We start from the raw sequence: 21,173 nt of genomic DNA, 5'->3' as shown, positions 1-21,173 counted from the left end.
AAATCATGACACCAACTCTGTTGTTTAAAAGGCCAGGTTAACCTTCTATATTTCCTTTAAAAATTTGCTCCCCGATAGAAAATAAGTTACTTGGTTAGTATAAAAGGATGTGACTGTAGTATCAATGCCTAATGTTAACTATATTACAAAATAGACTTAATTAAAACTATGTATGAAAGGGAACTGAATAGTAATGTAACTGAATAGTGAGTCCTATCAAGAAGACTTAAATTGCAAATAAGTAAATAGGTATCAAAAAAGGCTGCCTGTTTCTTATACAAGTTACTACAGTACTGAAGAAGTATTGCAGAAAATTAAAGCCTCTGCATCAATGGACAAGTATGGCTCAAACCCTTACTTAGATTTGCAGTAGCTSCCTATTAGCTTTTCTGAGTTACCTAATCTAGGTAATTATATTCCCCTTTTCCCACCCTCCATGTTTCCTGGAAAAAAAAAAAAGCAATTGTAAAACTTTAAAATACACATTTTAATGTATTTTTTCAGAAATTAGTGTATTTACATAATTTTCTTAAACATTTTGTTCTATTTAAAATTGTTTTGTTTAAAGACGTTCAGTCAGGTGACTACATTACAAAAATGTGAAGGAGCAGTCACTGTAGATATGAACAATTAAAAATATACAGCAATAATTGTTAAACACATACCATTGCATTGACAGTAAGTGAGTGCACATTTTTAAGTTGCCACTTTCCACTAATTGCTCTTTCCCTAAAAACTCTTTAGTCTGAGCCACACACACTTCTGCACTGGAATCAGCATTTTCTTTTCCCTCACCCTTATGCTTACACAAAGGTTGCAGTAAAATGCATTACATAGTACTTCATTTACAAAACAAATGAGATTAAAACTTGTTTCTTAACCCATTGGATTGTATTTAAGTAAACAATGTCCTTTCACAAACATGCACTGGATTCCAAAAACCGCCTAGCTATTGAACTCTCTCTCTCAAAATAGTCCTGCCTGAAAAGGTTGATTTGCATTGGTGAACGATGCTGCTTTGGTTCCTCTTCAGAGGGTCCAGTTTTTCAGTTTTGGCCATTAGGATAGCATGTTAAACATTGTATTTAGTAAAAAATAAATACAAATAAATTAAAAAATTGCAGGAAAAGTATTCTCCAGTTTGATATTGCTTGGAGGAAAGCTTGGCTATGAAGCTTGGAGCAATATCTACTTTATACACATGGCAGGCCCATTCTTTTCAGTAGTACTCCCTGAACAGGGAGAAAAAAGCCATCAAAAGGGCTGTAATTTTGGAGAGAGATAGTAGTGATCTCCTTTCAAACTTCGACAGGAAGCCATTTTCCTGTGAAAAAAAGAGCATGCACAGTTAGGGAGAGCTTAAAAATAATGAGGAAAAACACATCACTTTGTGCTAGTGCCAGGTTAAGGAAACCACACTTTCGCTCACAGAGGGTTAACTTTTCAATGCTCTATCTTAAAAAGATGAACAGAGCTTTTAAAAAGTAGCTGAAAATAGCTATTTTTATAACATCTATGCTATAAATATTAAATGTATAAATATAAATTGCATTTATTATATTTATAAATATAATATTTAGCATTATTTATAATATAATAATTATAAATTTATTGTTTTAAGCCTAATTATTTTACTGTGAACTACATATTATGACAGCGAATGCTATTTGTAGATAGGATTGTCTCTATTTGAAAAATATGCAGAGAGAAGGCTTCAGAATAAATCTGATGCATGATAGATCAGTGACTCACTATCACTTTTTTTTTTTGCTGTTACCAGAGAAAAGACTAAAGCAAGCAAAGAGAAAATAAAGAGAAAAAAAATCCCTCAGACTAGAAAACAAGTGAGGGAAAAAGTAATATCAAATATAAGGGAAGTGGGAATAGAGAGGCGTGTAAAGAGAAAGTACCATTTACAAATAGGTAAAGGAAAAAAGTACCAGGGAAATATCTGACTCTGATGTCACTTAATTTCCCCTTCCCCAGCGTGTGGTACAAAATGCTGTGCAGCGTAAGCAAACTCTGCAAAGTGAAAGGAACCTCCCCCTCTGCAAGCAGAAGGGAAATTCAGCACTTTGATAAAAGAACACACGTATTGAGGAAGGTTTTTCACCGTTTTGACCATTCCTGTATGAATCTTGTAGGATTATCTCAGTCCTAAACAAACCTACAATTTGACTGTAGTTGTATTTAGCTGTAAATTTGTTAAACGGACCTGGGGGATGAATTAGTGAAACCCACTGCAAGCAAAAGCACTGACTTCAGCCCTGAGGATCACCCCTGTATGCTCACTGCTTACCTTCAGCGTGGACCAGCTCCTCTGCAGAAGTGTAACTGCCAAACCTATCCTTAGGATGCCATTTATTTTTGAATTTAATAAATTCAAATTTGAAATTTCATGGAATTTATAGTTGACCCTGCTTTGAGTTGGGCTGGTCTAGGTGATCTCCTAATAACCCTCCCAGTCTGAATTATGGCGTGATCCTATGAATCAAGACTGGCTATACAATTTTAACTGTTAAAGGTACAGAATGGGATTTTTGTAATAGAAAAATATATTTTAGCATTGTTCTCTTTCAAGCAGAAGCCAAGTTTTTACTGTAGGTCTCAAGGAGAGATTCCAGACATCAGAAATTAAGTCACCAAATAAAGCCCAGACTATGCTGTTTTTGACATGGTGAGTAACAATATTTTTCCTTAATTAAGAACAGTCAACTATTTGGTAAAGAATTACAAGATGCTGGACTGCAACTTACCCAGCCACCATTCGCATCTATCCACTCAGCTTTGTTATTTATGATGTACTCTGTGATGAAGTAAGAAATCTGCTCCTTCTCCTCTCCAGTGAGCTGAACTCCGTGCTCTTGAAGCTTCTTGGTGAGAAGTCCTCCAAAGGTGAATATGGTCGTGATTCGTCCCCAGTTGGTATTTCCATCAGCAAAATTTTCTTCCATGACTCCATTGAAAATTCTCTTGGCAACATCTACAGAGTCAATATCAATCCTATCCAAGATGGGTCGCAGAGCCTCCTCTGTTTGATCTTGCAGTGAGGACGCAATGTTTCGCAGGACGTGAGCAACTCTGGTTTGGGCTGGTCCAAGATGTGATTCTTGAAGCACATACTGCAGATAATCGTGAGTTAAATAATACACGTAATAAAACTCAGCAGTTTCCATTGAGAATCGAACTGAGAGAGCAGTGCACAGCTCTGACCGAGGCAGTTTGAGCCCCAGAGCATTGCACACAGCTTTTTATCTTCGGGGATTGATGGAATTTTTTTTTTACTTTACCACACGAAGTTCCTGTAACTCTAATGACTTAATAATGTGTAGGCTGTGGAATATTTCACAGCGGAAGTGAAAGCAAGCAGTGCAGAGAGCGAAAGCACGTTCTCTTGAGCGATTTATTATTTCGTAGTAGTACGATTCTACAGTTAAAATCACCGGCTTTTACCACATTCCTTATCGGTATAAACTGGCRTTTTCTAGGGGATTCTGCCATGTAATGTGAGCAGAGATTAAGGACTTGTGAAAAAATGCCTAGAGCGGTGTGTGCTATAGGAACATGCAGGTGTGCCATCCCCTCCAGTCTCATCACTGCCATGGGTTAAGGCTCCAGTATGTACCGTAGGTATGTGGATTATTTCTAATTCATAGGTATTGGAAGAAACTGGCGAAAGTTTCTAACTGGACAGAAAAAAATAAATAATCTTTCTTCATCATTCAGGGGGAGCATCCCACTGCTCAAAGGTGGGACAGCTTTTCCAGTAAGCACAGGAAAGGGGGAGAACCACTTTTCTAGCGCTATTGCCTTTTTGCACACTCTCCCATACCGTCTCTGAGAGTGCTCATCAACATCTTTCTTTGAAGATTTGAATGTGTAGCTTCAAAGCCCTCCTTCCCCCTCAGGGAGCTGCGGTCTAAAAGACAATATTAGTGTAAAAGACAATACTACTGCAGCCGGCATGTCATAACACGAGATGGAACATATGGGGCCAAGCTGGTGATGTGAGATACCATCTCAATCTTTCGTGACAACAAAAAACACCCTAATACCTCCAACTCCTGCTCTTCAATTCAAATTTTTGGTCAAGCTGTTGTTTAGGGGGAGAAAAGTGGAGGTGTGTTTCGGGGGAGAGGGGGTATCTGACTTTCCCCAGCAAACTCCCTTTGCTTGAGGCAATGGCTTGAGGGACAGGATGTGTCTCTAAAGAGCTTCACCCCCTTGCAAAGGCTCCAAGGCAGCAAGCAATTGGATGCTTGGAGACCCCTCTCTTTCTCCACCCTTCTTCTCCCTCCCGTTCTTCATCCCTCTGCTCCTGAGCCACCCCTCATGGCTCTTCCTTCCCTCCGAACAAAACACTTTCTCCCTTCCATGGCCAGTGAGCCCGGATGGAGCCAGGGCCGGATCCCAGACGTCRGGATAGCCGCGGTGTCTGCTCGCGCTGGAGCGACACCGTCTGCGCCGGGACACAGCTGGGGTGCCAGCGTGCGGCCTGGCCGGGCCTGGTCACCGCTCAGCTCCCACCCACGCAGGGCCGCACATCACACTGCAGAAACCCCACGGAGCAGAGCACTGTACTTTCCTGATTCTTCTCAGGATTTTCCTTCTATGGGTGACAAGTCTCAGAATGACAGCAGTCATCTTCCGGGCCCAGCAGGCGTTGAAACCTCAGGCTATCAACAGCACATCCATCACCTCAATTACCAGCCTAGGGAGGGTCTTTACCTCCCTAGACAGGGGAGGGAGATCATCAGAGGGAAGGGGTTTAGGGGGGCATATGTTGGAAGAATTCCTTTGTTATGTGCAGGAAAGGACAAGGTGCCAGGAGTGGGGCTGGGCTTGGGGGCGAGAAGCTCCCCACCTCCATAAGCACACGCGCCTTCTTACCAAGGCTCATTTTGAAAGGTCAAAAGTGTCTTCTRTCCAACACCTGCAGCTGCTGCTTTGGCAGAGCTATTAGACTGGTTTGGGCTTTGCTATRTTCACAGTTTTCAGCAAAGTGCCAACATTTTTATGAGGAATGAAAGAAAAGAAAAAACAAAACGGGGGGAATGTGACAGTTCTTAACTCTTTCCAACCTTTCCAACTTGGATAAATCTTGTGCAGAAATTTCTGGGACAGGAAAGGCTTTGCTCTATCCAGACAGCCTTTCTCCTGTCAAAAGCTTGCTGCAAACAGAACTTTTATGTAACAGAGTCTGTAAAGTTGTAATACACTCCTGACCATCTTAATAATTGATTAATGGAAAGCTTAATGCAAACACTCTGAAGGTAAATAGGAATTAACATGTGAACAGTGGCCAATACCCAAGGAGATGAATTTGCTTTCCTCACCATCTGTGGGCGCAGAGCATTGCCTCAAGCAGACACTTCTTTGTTAGCGGAGCCTTTAGGATTTTGAGGAGGATGTTGGAATAAGGCTACCAGTATAGCACCATTATGGAAAGAATTCCGTGCTAATGTCTTGGCCATTCTGGTGCAAATGCTGCTGCCCAGTCTCTTGATCTCCTAAAGAGCTGTAAGGTGGAGCTCAGAGCTCGGGTGGCAAAGGGAGCTGGCAGCTGGGAGCAGACATCTTCACCAGGGACAAGGTGTGATGCAGGAGAACGGAACCCAGGACGTAGCTGGTGCAAACTGCCCAGGTCTCTTCACATCCGTGTTAGGCACATTTACTTTTCAGCGGGAAGTACAAAGGGTGTAATTCCAAGTGCTGGATGTTTAGTAGCAAGGGCAGCTTAAGAGGGTCCTTGGGACAGAAACATTCTTCAGGAATATTCTGCCAGGAAAAGCCTTAATCCCTCATTAAAAACAAAACACCAAGTTCGGACAAAAGCAAACTAGCCCATCCTTCTCGTGCCCCATGGTTGATTCTGGAAACTGTAAGAAATCAGCTTTGGGATCTTGTCCTTCTATCATGCCACTCTAAGGCTCTGAGGCTCTTATTTTATACCCTAGGCAGCACCTTCCTTTCTCTTTGCAGATTTCATTAACATTTTTTAGCTCTAAGTGAATGTGTTAAACCTAGTGCATCTCTGTTCTTTCTCCCCAGTGCTGCATACAGTGACCCATCTCATCACTTCTTTCATCTTTCTTTTTAGCTGTGTATACTTAGAGTTTTATAAATGATAACTGTTAATAATAGGTTTGAAATAAAACCCAGCTTGACATGGAAACTGAAATGCAAACTCTCCCCTTGATACCTGTTGATATTTGAAGCAAGAGGCTTCAAATACTTGAATCTGTCTGTGCTCTGTAGATTTGACTCTGTGTTCTACCCAGGCCTGAAAAGGCTTTCTTTTTTTTTTTTCTTTTGCTAGAAACAGATGGGGACTGAATTGACAGATCCTCATAAAACTGGCTTGTAAGTGATGGTATCTCGTCTTGTCTGAGACAAAAACTAAGCCAAGCAGTAAAAGCTTTGTTGAGCTATTTGTACTATGTCTGCTTTGCCAGAGAGTTGCTCCAGTTGCTGAGGGGGAATATGTGGGAACTGTGAGCTCTTCTGAGGCAGCTGATTTTTGTCTGGAGGAAGAGCTGGAGACCCTGAGAAAATTCTTACAGAATTTTTCTATTTTTCTTCCCATTTTCATGACGAGTCCAGTGCCATTTTTCTGTAGCATTGGATTTCATTGCAGAAGAACTGCTCAGTAAAGTTGCAACTTTCCAGCTGTCCTGCGCAGTCCTGAGAGAAGACTTCAGGAAGCTTTGGTGACTTTTATTTACCCTCTATTTCCCTCTAAATTAGAATATGGCATTTCCCGTGAGCAGCAGTGGTTGGTTCCTAGTAAAGCCTGAGGCTGAGTTTACTCAGTGGAGTGCTGCCACCTAGTCGCAGCCTTGGCTGCGTGCACAGCAATGTGCCAGGCGCAGATGAAATCCTTGTTATCCAAGTCGTCTGTGTTTTGAGATTTCATATGCAGCATATAACTAAAATACAGTAGTGTTGGTCAATGATCTGAATTTATAAATGATATTGGGCCTCCTGAAGAATTCTCTCCCCAAAATGTCCTGTTCAAAGCTTGGAAAGCTCATATTCATAAGAAGTTTTGGATCCGCTTTGTCCTGAAAAACATCCTACATTTCTGCCCATCCTAGCATTTCTAAAATGGAGATAGAATAAACAGCAGGATTCTGGATCTCCAATTCTATGGTAATTGAACTGGAGACCTCCAGCCAGTTACCTTTTGTGTACCTCAAGAGAGAAAGAACATCCTGCTGCCTTTATCGCTCCTCTGTACCACTGCAGTGATGGACAGGGTCTGTAGCAAGGGCTGGGATCGGTCAAACAAATAGTCATAGCTTGTGAGCAGCAAATGATAGAAAAGCAAAGCTCCATAAGCCTCCCAGGGAATGGAGCATGAATAAACGAGATCTTGGTAGAAACCTAGCAAGATCTTGCAGATTTCAGCTGGAACACTGTAGACTTAAGCCAGCTTCATTGCTGAAAATGCTTGCTCCCAGAGGGAAAAGAAAATGTATGTGCTCATCAGCTTCATGGAATAGGAAGCCAGGTGGTAATACATCAACATAACCTAAACTTGGAGTGTCCCTCACACCAAGAAGTGAGGAGCGCTCTTGGCCTTTAATCCATTGCAGGTGTGGCGTGAACATGTGCAAGGACCACACTGATCTGCAGCTCTGCTTCGCATCTGTTTCTATATGTAAGCAAAATGCCACCGGGAGAAACAGGCACACAACATGAGCTGCTTTAGTGTTTGCACGCTGCTTTACATGGTGGCCTTTCAGTGGTGACAAGGCGTTTCAATAACATATCTGAGCCTTGCTCAGCTAATACCACTGAAAGACATTTTCAAAATACAGAATCCTTTGGTATTTGATTTTCTATGACAATTTTATATATCTCGTGCTATTAAAATAAGATGTCCTTAAAATTCTAGCTCACTTCACAGGTGTGGTTTTCCTGGATGCTTCAGGGACTTACAGCCTTCTGCACCAGCCCTCCCAGGGATGCACTTGGCTTCTGCATTTCTCCCCTATCTAAATCAGGGCTGCATCCACTCCTGTTAATACTAGAAACCTTTGTACTGGGTCAAGTGTGAGTGTTTCATAGATTAAAAATCTTCCCTTTAGAAGATAATGTATTCTCTTAATAAATCATTTTAGTCCCCATTTTATGATATCCCCTGTGTTCATGACCCAATAAAAAAGGGCTGCAGTGACACCAGTATTTCTACTATAAATCATTCCTCTTGGAGGTTCATAACTGATCTTTAGTTTGTTTTATATGCAGGGTTCCAATCTGGGAGCACATTTATTTTTATTTCCCTTTCAAATTATCTTGAATTATTTTAAGTTATAAAAATAGACAAAAATACAATTTACAGTGTACAGAATTATTCCTCTTTTGTAATCAATCCAGATCTGCTTTGAACAGAAATGAGGTTTAAAGAAACAAATCTGAAACGTGATTTTTCATACTTTGGAAATAAATAAGRTATTTATAATAAACCATGTTTATGAACTCTAATTCAGTATTTTTTCTATGGTTTTATTACCCCCTCAAATGTATATCTGCAYGAAAAAAAAATGTGATGTCAGTGTCTACTGTTTATGGCCTTTTAGAAAAAGCTCTTCATCTAACATATCAGAAATATATAAATGACCCTGTGGTTTGGAAGACTTCTCTGAAGCTTAAAAGCATTTGCTGTGAAGTTCATTCTGTCCTTAGCAATAGCCTCAAAAAAAAAAAAAAAAAAAATGGGCTGCATATTGTAAAATAAAATCTCCTGCATGAGCCAAGTGCAAGGAAGAGCTTGTGAACCTAATATCCGATACAACTGTTCTGGAGGGACTTTTCAGGCAGGCTGTATTTCTGTTTCTCCTGATTTGTGCCATTTCAACACACACTTTGCGGCTGGTGCTGTGAAATATTTTCAAACCCACAATGATTATGTGTAAATTGCTGCAAATTATAGCAAGAAATTAGCTGTAACTCCCATGGTATATTTTTGTCCTTGTGTTTATTATGATTTTCTGATGCTCCAGAAAATCATGCTGAGATGTCATTTCTGTGCTCCTAGGAGAGGGCTATGAGTAGAAAGAGCTAATCTGTCTCTCCAGGTACTTATATCACATTCATTGCTCTGCTGTCTGAGCATGTAATACTATCCTTTCAATCTTTTTAAGTGAATTGACGTCCTATTAAATAAGTGTGAAAGAAGCTGATGCTCCTGCGACTACTTATCAAGACTTGCTGCCATTTTTTAACCAAAGCAGAGGGAAATTTGCTTTGGAGCTCATCCTTTCATCATGTAATTTTACAGTGCTCTGTGATTTGAATAACATTTGTCCATCGCTTCATTGTCACATCTGTGTATTGGGACCCTGGTTTGTCTTGGGAATTCAGCCTGCACAGAAACTGCAAGGCTGCTGTTAATGGTGCTAATGCCAGCGCCTGCTCAGGTCCCCACATGCCTTGTCTTTCAGAAGGGGTAGTTCTGTAGGTCCCTCCCCATCATCTCCATGCAAAATATTTAGTTATTTGTGCTTACTATTTATTTTATATTTACTATTGCATACCATTTATTTTATATTTAGTTATTTCTGCAACAAAGCAAGACCTAAATGCCCAAGCCAGGAGGATGGATTGCCTCGTCCTGGCCGTTTTGCATGTTAAAACCAACAGGAGTTTTCTGTCTCAGTTCACTGAGCGTGGGGACATCGGCTGACCCTGCACAAGGCTCCRCTAAGCAGCAGGAGCAGGACCACGGTGGCCTCTCCCTGTGCAACAGTGAGGATGATTGCGCTTAATTTCGGAGGCATTTTAATGGCTATCAGTAGCCACGGCAAGCAAACTCTGCAGCTTCGTGTACGTCATTGGGAGTTTTCACAATAAACCCTCAGAATGGCCATTCATCCTTAGGCAGACTTGTCTTTGTATCAATTTGGGACTGGATTCTTGGCATGCCAGCATACTATGCCTCATAATGACTTAATCAAAAGCTTTCATAGTTTATTTTAGAGTTGAGAACTCTTTATAAACCCAAATGCAGACTGGAAGCTTGGACCCAGCAGCGAGTGCTTTGCTCATGAAGTCAGGGGAGCTCTGCAGAGCCCAACTCCCCGGGCCTCAACAGAGCTCTATTGACTTTGGTAACTTCATCTGTGCAGAGACATGAATCTCTCTGCAGGGAGCTAAATAAAGCCGAAAGTCACAGATTTTCAAGTGAAAAAGAAAAAAAAATAGTTAAAGTTCTCTTACGTTTCCTTAATTATTCCTGATTTCAAAGTACGACATCGCAGCAGAACAATGATATTAAGGAGTGTCAGTGAATAAAAGAGCCCATTTCGCATGATTTATTGCAGTAAGACCAGGGAGAACGGGAATGACTGAGTTAGACAAGGTTTTATTTGCTCTTTGTGTTGAATAACTGTTAATCACTCAATGAGAAACGCATATCTAATGACCAGTGCTCAAACAATGTAAATAATAGCAACATCCTTGTTTCTCCTTCGGCCTTTGGCGATTTAACAATAAATAGCTATTCCCAATCTATTTTGCCACTCAGACCTCAGGTCCCCAAAGCCCCCATCAAATGTAATTAGCTTGCTTTACATCCATCCTTTATATTCCTGAGCTAATAAACGGTCAGTGCAGCTCCAGAGAGAGTTCATTTTTCTGGCTGCCTAGAGGGAATTGAGCGAGTTGCTGTCTCAGTTCTGTACAACTCAATCGTTAGCTGGACGTATTGGCAGGGAAAAGTGTTCTCTGCAAAAGGTGGAAGCCACAGCACCTGCAGGCTTTTTGCTCCATGTAAAACCTGCTGTTTGTGTGGTCTGTCAGATCCCTCCAACTCTCAGTTTCCCCATTTGAGAGATGGGCTTGTCCAAATGATTTGCTGACTTGGCAAATATGATCTTTTTTTCCATTTGTACTGCAGATTTCCTTTATCAGCTTGCAAAAGTTACTGGTGTCTCTGTGACTCAGTTTCCCGCTTGCAAAGCAGAGGAAATAAGAGAATTACACTCAGGTGCCTGCCATTTACCATACATTTAATTCAGCAGCCTTCCCAGCAAGGCTTCTTGAGGGGAACTTATTTAGTCTCCTCAAGTGGCCCAGTTCATGTGGGGACTTTTTAAGCCCAGCTTATTTGTGAGTGTGAAGTTGTGGTTGCCTGTCAGGCTGTGCTGAAGCAGGTAAGAGCTGACCCAAAGGACCAGCACTTCAGGTGTCTCCCAACTGAGTGTGAGTTAGAGCACTAATATTTCCTTTTTTCTCTCTTTTGTCTGAAGATAGTGGAGCTATTTATTTGTACAGCAGAGAGCACACTGGGACCTTGAGTTTAGTCAGGTCTGAAAATGCTATTTTTTAATAGCATAGTCTAGTATAATACAGTATGGAGTGGGATGTTGGTTCATATATTTTTCTAGTGTGTGTGTATATAAATATATTGCTGATCTCATTTTTTTTTCTTGCATGACACTGTAGGTGGCAGATAGGTTTGCTCTAGAGATACCAATGATGTAGTACTCACTATTGTGAATGTCTTCAAATGTCTTTGAGCATGTGTTTTGGTTAAATGACTAAAGACTGAGCACTTGTGAGGCACTTTGAAAGGCAGTTTTATCAAGTCCATCTCTTCACATCACTTCTCTTCCACAGAGAGGTTTCCTAGTTGTAAAACTATTCTATGAAGCTGTGTTATCACAACTGCAAAGTGATTCATTTTCCAGTGTATTGATCTTTGATCCAGGATGCTTGCTCCTGAAAATATTCCTCCTTTTTAATTACTTATAGAGAAGATCTTTATGTGGAATATGAATATCTTTGTAGATCAATGTTTCTAGTATAATCTGTTCTTTGTTATTTGCCAATCTTTTTATTTTCTGGAGAGTGGATTTGTGAGTGGATTCCAGTTTGATCATGGTCAGGTTTTTTACAGGAATTAATATACGAAATGAATTCCTCTCAAATAGTTTYAAAAGATAAATTCTATAAATGGATATAATTTCATTTTTAAAAGTCCTGCCAGTCTACTATTTAAGTGTATGTAATGTTTCACAAATGGAAAATTGGCAATAGCAAGAAACTACATCTATAGCTAATTAACTTGTAATCTTGCTCAAAACTAATCTCTCTTAAAAGGTAAGCGGCCAGCAAATGTACATTATATAATCAGGTTTTCCGTTATTAATATCCAGCTGGATAGGCAACAAAGAAAACCCTGAGGTTTTACTGCGTGGATTCCCTGCCAAACAAAGCTCTACCTTACCCGGGGCCTCTTGTGCAATCCTCAGTTTTAGACAGGCTTGGAGGGGTCTCCGACCATTGTGTCTGTTTGAGATACTGATACTTTCATCCCAAAGCAGCCTCACAATCATTTAGTTTTTCCCCTTTCTTCAYATCTAAGGCCCAGTCCTGCAGTCTCATATATTCACACGTATAGGTGGTACTGAGAATGTTTCTGGCTGAGCACAGGGAGGCCTTTGCAGGACCTGACCTGTAAAGTGTCCATCTCGGTTCTCGCGTTATGAAGATTTCTATCATCTAAAGGAGTACAGCTGCAGAGCAAAGTATGATCCAGATGCTCGCACTCTGGAGTAGGGTTCAGCTCTGGCAAAGCTCTTCTCCATTTCCAAGCAATATTAACAAGATAGGAGTGCTGAGATGAACATTTACTACCCCAATAACACACTGAAAGTGCTGTTGTGCTGTGAAAAGTGACTCAGTAAAAATGGCACTTGCAAGTTGCAGGACTATTGTCTCAACTGAGAGCAAGTGTACTCCATTTACACACAAAAAMTATAATATTTGGTGCTGCCAGACATGCAAATAGTTCAGGATTTTCTACCGCCTTATACCCTGTGTAGTGACTTTGCCTCAGGTAGGTGTTGCAGTTGTTTGGTGTTGTCTTGCATCCACTCTATATTTACATGACCCAGGTTGYAACTGGATAGAAATTAGGTGAGAATAGGTTCTTTACCAAAAATATGTAGCTGCTATTGGATGGCAGATCAGTTAGCCTGCTCGATTTGACAACACAAACCACAGAACTTCAATTAGTACCTTCTTCCTTACAGCTCCTAACTCCCAGCTGAGAAAAGCTTTGCTGGTCCACAGCTGTATAATTTAATTTCTCTTAAAGGCTTCTCTTAAGTTCCTTTGAGGATATGTGGCAGAGCTAGCCCCAAAGCAGAATTAGAGCAGGCTGTGGGAATGGACTAATAATGCATCCCTAAGTCTGCTAGAATGCAATATATTCCTCTACCATGTTTAGGGAAGATTTGCTCTGCATTGAATAGTGTTGTATTTGCATTTACAGCTCAAACTTCAGCCAAGTGCCTACGCATGTCAGGCTGAAGGCTGCCTGTCATGCACCTTCCCACACTTATCATGTATTTAAAATGTAATGGGTAAGGCTGGTTATGCCCAAATTCTTCTAATCCAAAGGAAATCTGGCTTCTGAAGTCTGGACTGCTTAGCAAATTTTCTGGGGAAAAGCATGTGCTGCTACAAATGAAGCTTTTCGCTGTCCAAGTCACAGTCTTATCCCTGAGTTCAGTTGGAAACAACGAGCCAACTGCGACGACGGGAAATCTTGTGCTGGTGGAAGTGGCATCGCTCAGAAGCAATGAAATTTGACCCACAAAGGCTTGGGGACATTTATGTAAGCAGCTGTATCTCAGCCCTCCTGTCCTCCTCAAATCCCAGCTCAAGTAATTAGCCTTCTATTTCAAATGGCAATATTATTCTTTGCTTGTCCCTTACTCAGGTAACATTGTTTGCTGGGTTGTCACTGTTTCTCTGGTTYAGCAGCAGCTCTGCTTTAGCAAAAAGACCCATTAACAGTCTGCACAGCACCTTGCCTCTCTTCAAGATGAATGGTACAATATAAATGTAGAAGATTATTTAAAAACCCATTGCAAACACTTCTAGCATRTTAGCCATAATAATAGGCTGACTGTTTTATTTGGCAATAATCCAATTCTTTTGTCAAGATACAGTACCTGGCATTTGTACTCGCAGACTAACAGAGTTAGATTATTGGCTCATAAAGTAGCAGGATGGCAAAATTATCAAGAAAAACAATGAAGTGTTTTTATGTTGCTGTAAGTTATGGATATGTAATAAAAGTGGTCCATGAAATTCTTCAGCCAATAAGTATAAAGGTGAGGGCTTTATTGCAGCTGTAATTCTTGAAATGTGCTTTTAATGCAGAATGATCTTTAGTTGCCCAGCCTGATCTTGCTGTACTGCAGTAATGAAAATGTGAATTACATAATTTAGGAATTAGGAATTCTAGCGAGACCATGTTTTGTTTGAAACCACCAAGCAAATGAAAGCAATACAAAATGTTTCCAATCAAAAGTAAAAATATAATGGCCTACTTAAGTGCATTCACCCTTAAGAGCATGAATGAGACATCGGCCTGGAATCATCCCACAGGTAGTTTCTTTAAAATACAAAGACAAAATTGAGAGAAAAGTTCATTTCATTTTGAAGAAATGGCTACAATAACACAGATATAGTCTAGTTTCTATGAAAAGTAGTTTCTAGATCTTGTGCTTCTTAACAGCTTTGTATTCTACAAAGGATACCTCCAAGGTGGAATTTATAGATGAGGAAATGAAGCAGTGTGGTCACTGACAGAAGCATATCTGTCATATGAATTATCATCTCTAAATTATATATAATGTTGTTAATACTCATTAGTATTAACAAAATAATTTCCTGAACAAGTTGTGTGCAATGATCCATGCAACTGGTTGAATTTTAAACCTGTATTTTGAAACAAGCATTTAATTAAACATGAAAAATCTCATAAGAATTATTTATTGAATAGCACTTACTAGTGAGCTGTAGTGCTTGTACACTGCTCAAGACCTTTACAGCTTTTGCAAGCAGGGGTTTTGCTCTGGGCTTTAAATTCATTGATTTTTGTAGCAGTGTCATAGATTGGTATAAGCAGAAGTGGTGGATTTTTTTAAGCATCTCCAGAAAARCATGATGAAGACTGGCTTCTTTTTTAGTTAAGCATGGATGATGGACCTACATGGTTGTCCCTCACACTTTGCAAGTTTCTCCAGGCAAAAAAGTCAGTGGGTTTGCCAAGAGGCAAGCTGAACCCTGAAATGTTCCTCAGGTCTTGCTTATTTATTCCCAAAGGAAAGAGCCTCTGGAGTTGATGATCTCAGTAGATCCAGGCCTGAGATCTACATTAAGCTCGTCAGTGCCTTGAGCATTAGGGGTGGACCTGATTAGCTCAGCCTTGGCCCACCTTTGTGCTGCAGGCCCTTCGTAGTATCTTGGGGTCCTGAGAGTCACTCACTTTCTAAGAACTAGGGAGTTTCTTATTCCACAACAGCGTCACCAGGGAAGAAAGTGATGCACGTACTTGATGTGTGTAAATGTGACGGGGCCTACGCTTACAGTTAAGTCTCGCTCTGAAGTGACAAAATGAGGCAGGGGCCCAACCCTGCCCAATGAGTCAGCAGCAGAATCAAAACAACACCACAAATCCCTTATTAGTGCTCTGTAACATAAACACATGCCCTCTGTTTCCCAACCTTTCATTAACACAACAGTAGCAGYTAGATTCCAGGATATATTTACAGGATCAGCTTTAACCTCTGTTAGGAATCTGGATTCCTGTCTTCATTAATTTTCTCTGCTCCAGTAAAATACCTTTTTTGGTGTTTACCAAATGGCTGGTGTTGACRTGAAGCAAAAATTGCTGGCAAATACAAAATGTTTTATATCTCCTAGGTTGCTTTCCCTAACCTCTCACCTGGGTAAGCACCACCTTATGACTCTTACAGTTGCTTCTCATTCTTTGTGGGCTACTACAGCCATATATGAACATATAAAAACTGTGAGTCAGGCTGCCAAAAAAAAAAAAAAAAAGCATAATTGAAAATCACAAGGATGATTAAAAACAATAAAATGCATATTTTCTATTTGCCTTCAGGTTTTCTGAGCATGAGGCACACCCATCAAAAAAAGCTCTTTGGAACCATGATGACTAGAAACTCAAGGCAGTTTTTATAGGAATTGCAGAAAAATTCTTGTTTCTAGAAAAATGGTGAATACTCTTAAGRCCTGCAATAAAATGCTCATAAGTAACATTGTCACAATCACTAAATGCAGTCACTGAAACTGAGTAATTGTCTTTATCTAAAATGAGTTTTGTTTTTCATATCAGCACAACGGCTTAGCGTTTGAGTATCCAAAACTACTTGAGAAAATATGAACTGCTTTTGCTGAGATTTTTTTTAATTGTATCAATGTCTGGCATAAAACAAAATTTGCAGTTGGGTTGATGATCCTACCAGCCTGCACTTTCACCATATGGCTGACTGTGCCACTGATTTGTCTAGGAATATTAAATCCACCTCTTCACCTTCACACAGCCCGGTGCAATTAGAATATCACTCTTCATTTTCTTTAAACTTCCTCGAGCCTTCTCTCCTCTTCCTAATCTCTAGAGAAATTTTCAGCCTTGTAACAAGATGTTTCAAGGGCTGGACTCAGCCTACCCTGACCTTCAGACTAAGCACCTCGCTGGCAGCTGCATCCTTCAGATAAATGGGGTTCTGCAAAATGACGGTGCAGCTTGTCTGGGTGGGGGACTGGCCCCATCCAAGGGTAAGTAATGAATTCCCTCTGGGGCTCGGGGCCGTCACCAACATGACCACCTTCTGCTTCCTGTGCCAGCTGCAGTTCCTAGAGCTGGTGCTCTTGGATATAAAGAGGGCAGTAATTGCACCTGCCAAGACGTGCAGTCCTCACCCTGAAAAAAATAACCTACGTATGACAGATGTTAGTCATGCTGCTTATTGCACTGTTGGCACAATCTCCACTGGAGCTCTTAGAGTTACATCCATGATTTGGAGGTGAATCAGACCTACTGCRTGTGCACTTACGGATGATTTGAGCAGACAGAGAACATAATGAGATTTTCTCGATGGCCTGACCTGTTCTTACCCTCCTCCCCCTGCTTTTTTCCCTTCCTCTCCTGTTTGGGCAAGGAGTGCATACTTGCAAGACACTACATATATGGTAACATCTGATAATTTACTAGACTAGCGTACGCTAATGATGCCAAATCTCATAATTTTACTGCAGGTCATGTGGTGATTTTTTTTTCTAAAATCTCTTGGTTCTGGAGTCTTGTTAGTCATTCAAGAATCTCAGCTATACAAAGCTTCCAGTCTCCGTATTTGTAAAGTAGAGCTGATTTCATGTGATTCCTCAGCTTATCAAAAAGTGCAGACAAMTAAGAACACACTGAACCTGTACTTTGAAAGCCAGAAGTCTGTAAGCCTATCTCATGGCTTTAGAAGGGCTGACTATTTATTTCTGAACAGTTCATGCTGGCAACATTGTATTTTTTCCTTTAATAGCTATGTTTGTGTAGTTTGGCTAACAACTCCTTCTGCAATAAAACTATCAACATTATTTTGTATATATTAAACTTTGTTTTATTTTTCCTTCTAGTTCCTGAGTCACTAACTGTAGAGATAATGTTATATGCAAGGCAATTATTCAGGCATTACTAGATTAAAAAATGGAATATATTTTCCTGGGAAATAAAGTTTTCACACAGTCTTCTCTGCATGTGGAATGAGGGCAAAAGCCTAAAAACTGCCTGTTCTGGTTGCCTGCTTCTAACAAAAGAAAGGGTTGGGTTTCAGGGGGCTATTTCTTTTGTTTTTAATGTCTTGAAGGCAAGAAAAAAATAAGAGAAGGATTCAAAAACAGGAAGGATTAAAAAAGAACACTGAGCTAAAATGATGTATTGATGGGAAAATGTTTGTCAGCCCTCAACTGTACAGTGTCTAACATGAGGCTGTTTTACTTCAGGCAAAACACAACACTGCAATGAATAAAATATTAAATGCTGTTGAGCCTTTAAAAGGACATTTTTATAGTTGTGCCAGGTGCACTGGCATTATTTTAATTAGCTGGACATGACAAAGTGTTGTCAAGCTGAAGTGTTCRTTCTCTTGCATGTGTTTTTGCAGTGAAGCTAGCAGCCAACAAAAGGAACTCAAGAGCTGCAGGTGGAAGATGATTGTCTCTGCACAGAATTGGTCAACACTGTTTATTCTGCTCTGTCCACAGCTGTTACCCTGCCAACTGGTGGAAACCATTTTAAAAGGTATAAAACCTTTCATTAAAAGTGTTAATTTACCCAGCAAATGAATTTGGATTACTGATGTCTTCCCAAATGCTAGAACTCACCAGTGTTTCCCACTGGTCTTTATTCAATTTAACAAGCAGAGTGGTGTAAGGGGTAACCAACACCCAGCCACCTGCTGATGCTCACCCCATTTTCYTCCATCTTTGTCATCATGTTCTCAGGCTCTTCTCCACCAAGTTCCCCAGTCCTGCTGCAGGACCTGCACCTCTGGTATCTACTCTGCTCCGTCTCTTGAGGACTAAACATACCCCTATTTAATGACAGACTTGTCTTTGAAAGTCAGCAGCTTGCAGCACAGGCCACAAGGTATGCAAGTATTATCTGACTCCATGGCAGACAGAAATTATGTATCTTGCCCAAGGTTGCACAGAAAATCATTTGTAGCACTGGTAGGAAAAATATCCAGAATATTTAGATTCCAGTTAAGTATAAGATGTTCTTTGCTCTGTTGCAGTGGAAACACTCTGATACAAATTATATTAAGCTTTATACTTGTGTCTTGTGGGAACATGAATGTGGGAGAGGAATTGTAAGACGTGGATCTTCTTTATGATTTTCTCTGTTCTACCCAGACTAAATATTGATTTTGGACTACATTGGGATATTTTGTTCGTAGACAGCTTTCTGTTTAACGGTTTATAGATTTCCCAATCCCTATCTCCAAGAAAAAGGACTTTTGACAGATTATCTGCAGCACATCTGGCAAGCAGTTATCRCTGCTTCAGTGCTAAGATCAGGACTTCTCCCAGCATTTTCTTCTGGATATTACTGACAGCAGCACAACGGGAGCATGCCAGCTTGTCGGTCTGTAGTGTAGTTAACAGTCCAGCATGTTAGCACCRGTACCTCTGTCTATTTTAAACTGTGAACTGGGCTACCTTAGGTATAAGCTTCTTTACCAGTTTTCTCCTAGCTCAGGCACAGAGAATTTTGTGCATAYGCCTGTTTCCATGAAATATATTTTCAACCAACGTGTCTGTTGGATGCTTGCCAAAGGGCAAAGGAGGCAGTTATAATCCTAGAAGAGAGACTGGAGAGAATGTGCTTCTTTCTAGTGTTGCAATTTTCCTCTTTTGAGGCAGGAGAATAGAAATGGATGCAAAGCAAGAGARGAAAGCGGAGAGGGAGGCAGAATTCAGTCCCCTGATGTCACAATCTTTCCACTTGTCAGTCATGTCACAATCCTGGGGTTCAGTGGTAAGTGTTTTATAAGGCAGCAGAAGAGAAGAGAAATGTGAAGAGCACAGAGGGAGAAAGATGAAGAAGGGAAGGGATCATGAGGAAGAAAGGAGGAACCACAGTAGTCTGAAGTTCTGATGTGACTGATAACTCATTACGAAACGTTAGCTATGCTGTTTAGACAAGGACTGCAAATATTCCTGTAGGTGTGATGCTAAAGCAAAAGCTTTCTTCAACCAGAGATCCTTCAATGATCCAAATCCTCAACCTTTCTGCATGTACTTTTGCTCATGAAGACTATCAGGGCTTTCACAGTGTCTACAACTGGTAAGTTGCTAATGTATTGCTTTTATGCACCGTATATTGTCTAAGATAGTAAAAGCTGATATGAGAAATCAAGCACCAGGCTTTCTTCAGATTAAACTGAACAGTAAACGTGCTGGATAACATTTAGTTTTATAAAATGTAGCAAAAACAGGGTGAGTAGGTCTCTACTCTTTCCTTATTTTTCTATGTTGTTGTAGTCTTTATATAGGTTAGAGCTGCCTGGGAGCTACTCATGTGTTATGGTCCCCAAAGGATTTCCCTCTATTAAAAAAAAAAAAAAAAAAAAAAAAAAAAAAAAAAAAAAAAAAAAAAAAAATTGGAGGAGGATAGACTTTCTTCACCTCTCTATCTCTGTCTCTTCCTTTGAGTCTGCGTAGAGGCTGCAGGGAGTGCGGTCTGTAAATTATGTCCACTAGCAATTCCTTGGAAAATTGCCAGCATGGAGGTCAGAGATAAACAGACTCTGTCCCTCTTGATGCTGTACAACAGAGTAAAGTATGCTCGAGAAAAGCAGTTAGGCTGTGTCGTATTTCTGGCTGGAAAGACTTAAGGGTTTCTGTGATTGCTTTAAGATCCTCAAGTGAAAGGTAATACCCCAAAGCAGACGTAGCTATCAGTTTTCAAAATCCCTAGGCTTCTTGCCTACTGTAGGCTACCAGGATAGCRGTCATCCCATTTCAGCTTGATATTCACTGCCACTGTTTATGAGAACTCTGAACTGATCACTACAAAATACTTGGCTATTATAGGACAAAAGTATGTGTTCTTGGTATCTTAGAAGTGTCAGCTCCAAATTTCCCAATGATAGCATTCAATCTCAAATACATTATGCATATCTGTAAAGCTACAGAAATGCCTGTAGTAAAACATTTCTCTTTCACTAGTAAAACATTTTATTGTTTTTAAATCAAAAAAAAAAAAATCTGCCTACATTTTGACAGAAAATTAATCGTCTCTTAAGGAAACACTGATCAGATYTGCTTTGCAGTAAAACTTTTTATTGGCTGCAAATTTCAAGTCATTCTGGCTATTCAAGTCTGCAGTAGAGAACAACTTCAGGCATTATAATTTTACAATAAGTAAATAACTGCTTGGAGATTTTTGCAAAACAAATGACTTCTAAGCAATTAAAGGGACATTTTAGTTTCTCTAATGAAGTAGTTCAATTAAAAAGCTGCAGACACTGACACCAGATATTCCCTCTGCTGCAGCAGATTTCTCTGGCACTGACAAACAGCCGATCTGAAATAGCAAGGTTAGAGGGACAGTAACAGACCAGTGAGAGTGTCAAACCCTTAGCAGCCCAGGGCCCTTGGCATTCCCAAAAGGGCAGGCAGGCAGAGGAGCAGACACTTCAACTGCTGATACAGAACCTTTTCCTTGCAAGTTTCAATAGGATCTGTTATTTGTGACCATCGCTAGGCTGAATGTTCTTAAGACTAGGAATATTTTGCTCCTTGAAAGTCCCAATAAAATGCAAGTTGCCTGGATGAACCAATTG

The 21,173-nt window shown here is 40.3% G+C and overlaps 1 protein-coding gene across 1 annotated transcript; it reads right to left on the bottom strand.

Moving 5' to 3' along the window:
* Positions 1-1,184: 1,184 nt before the first annotated feature.
* On the bottom strand, positions 1,185-3,176 carry BCL2A1 (BCL2 related protein A1). Its single transcript, XM_026036321.1, has 2 exons — positions 2,757-3,176; positions 1,185-1,324 (listed from the first exon to the last, which is right to left on the bottom strand). Exons 1-2 carry the CDS (start codon positions 3,174-3,176, stop codon positions 1,220-1,222), a joined length of 525 nt encoding a protein of 174 aa, XP_025892106.1. The 3' UTR covers positions 1,185-1,219.
* Between the last annotated feature and the right edge of the window lie 17,997 nt (positions 3,177-21,173).

This window comes from Nothoprocta perdicaria, unplaced genomic scaffold (assembly GCF_003342845.1).
Source record: "Nothoprocta perdicaria isolate Ctin4 unplaced genomic scaffold, notPer1 scaffold_176, whole genome shotgun sequence".
NCBI lineage: Eukaryota > Metazoa > Chordata > Aves > Tinamiformes > Tinamidae > Nothoprocta > Nothoprocta perdicaria.
This window is presented reverse-complemented; position numbering and strand designations above follow the sequence as displayed.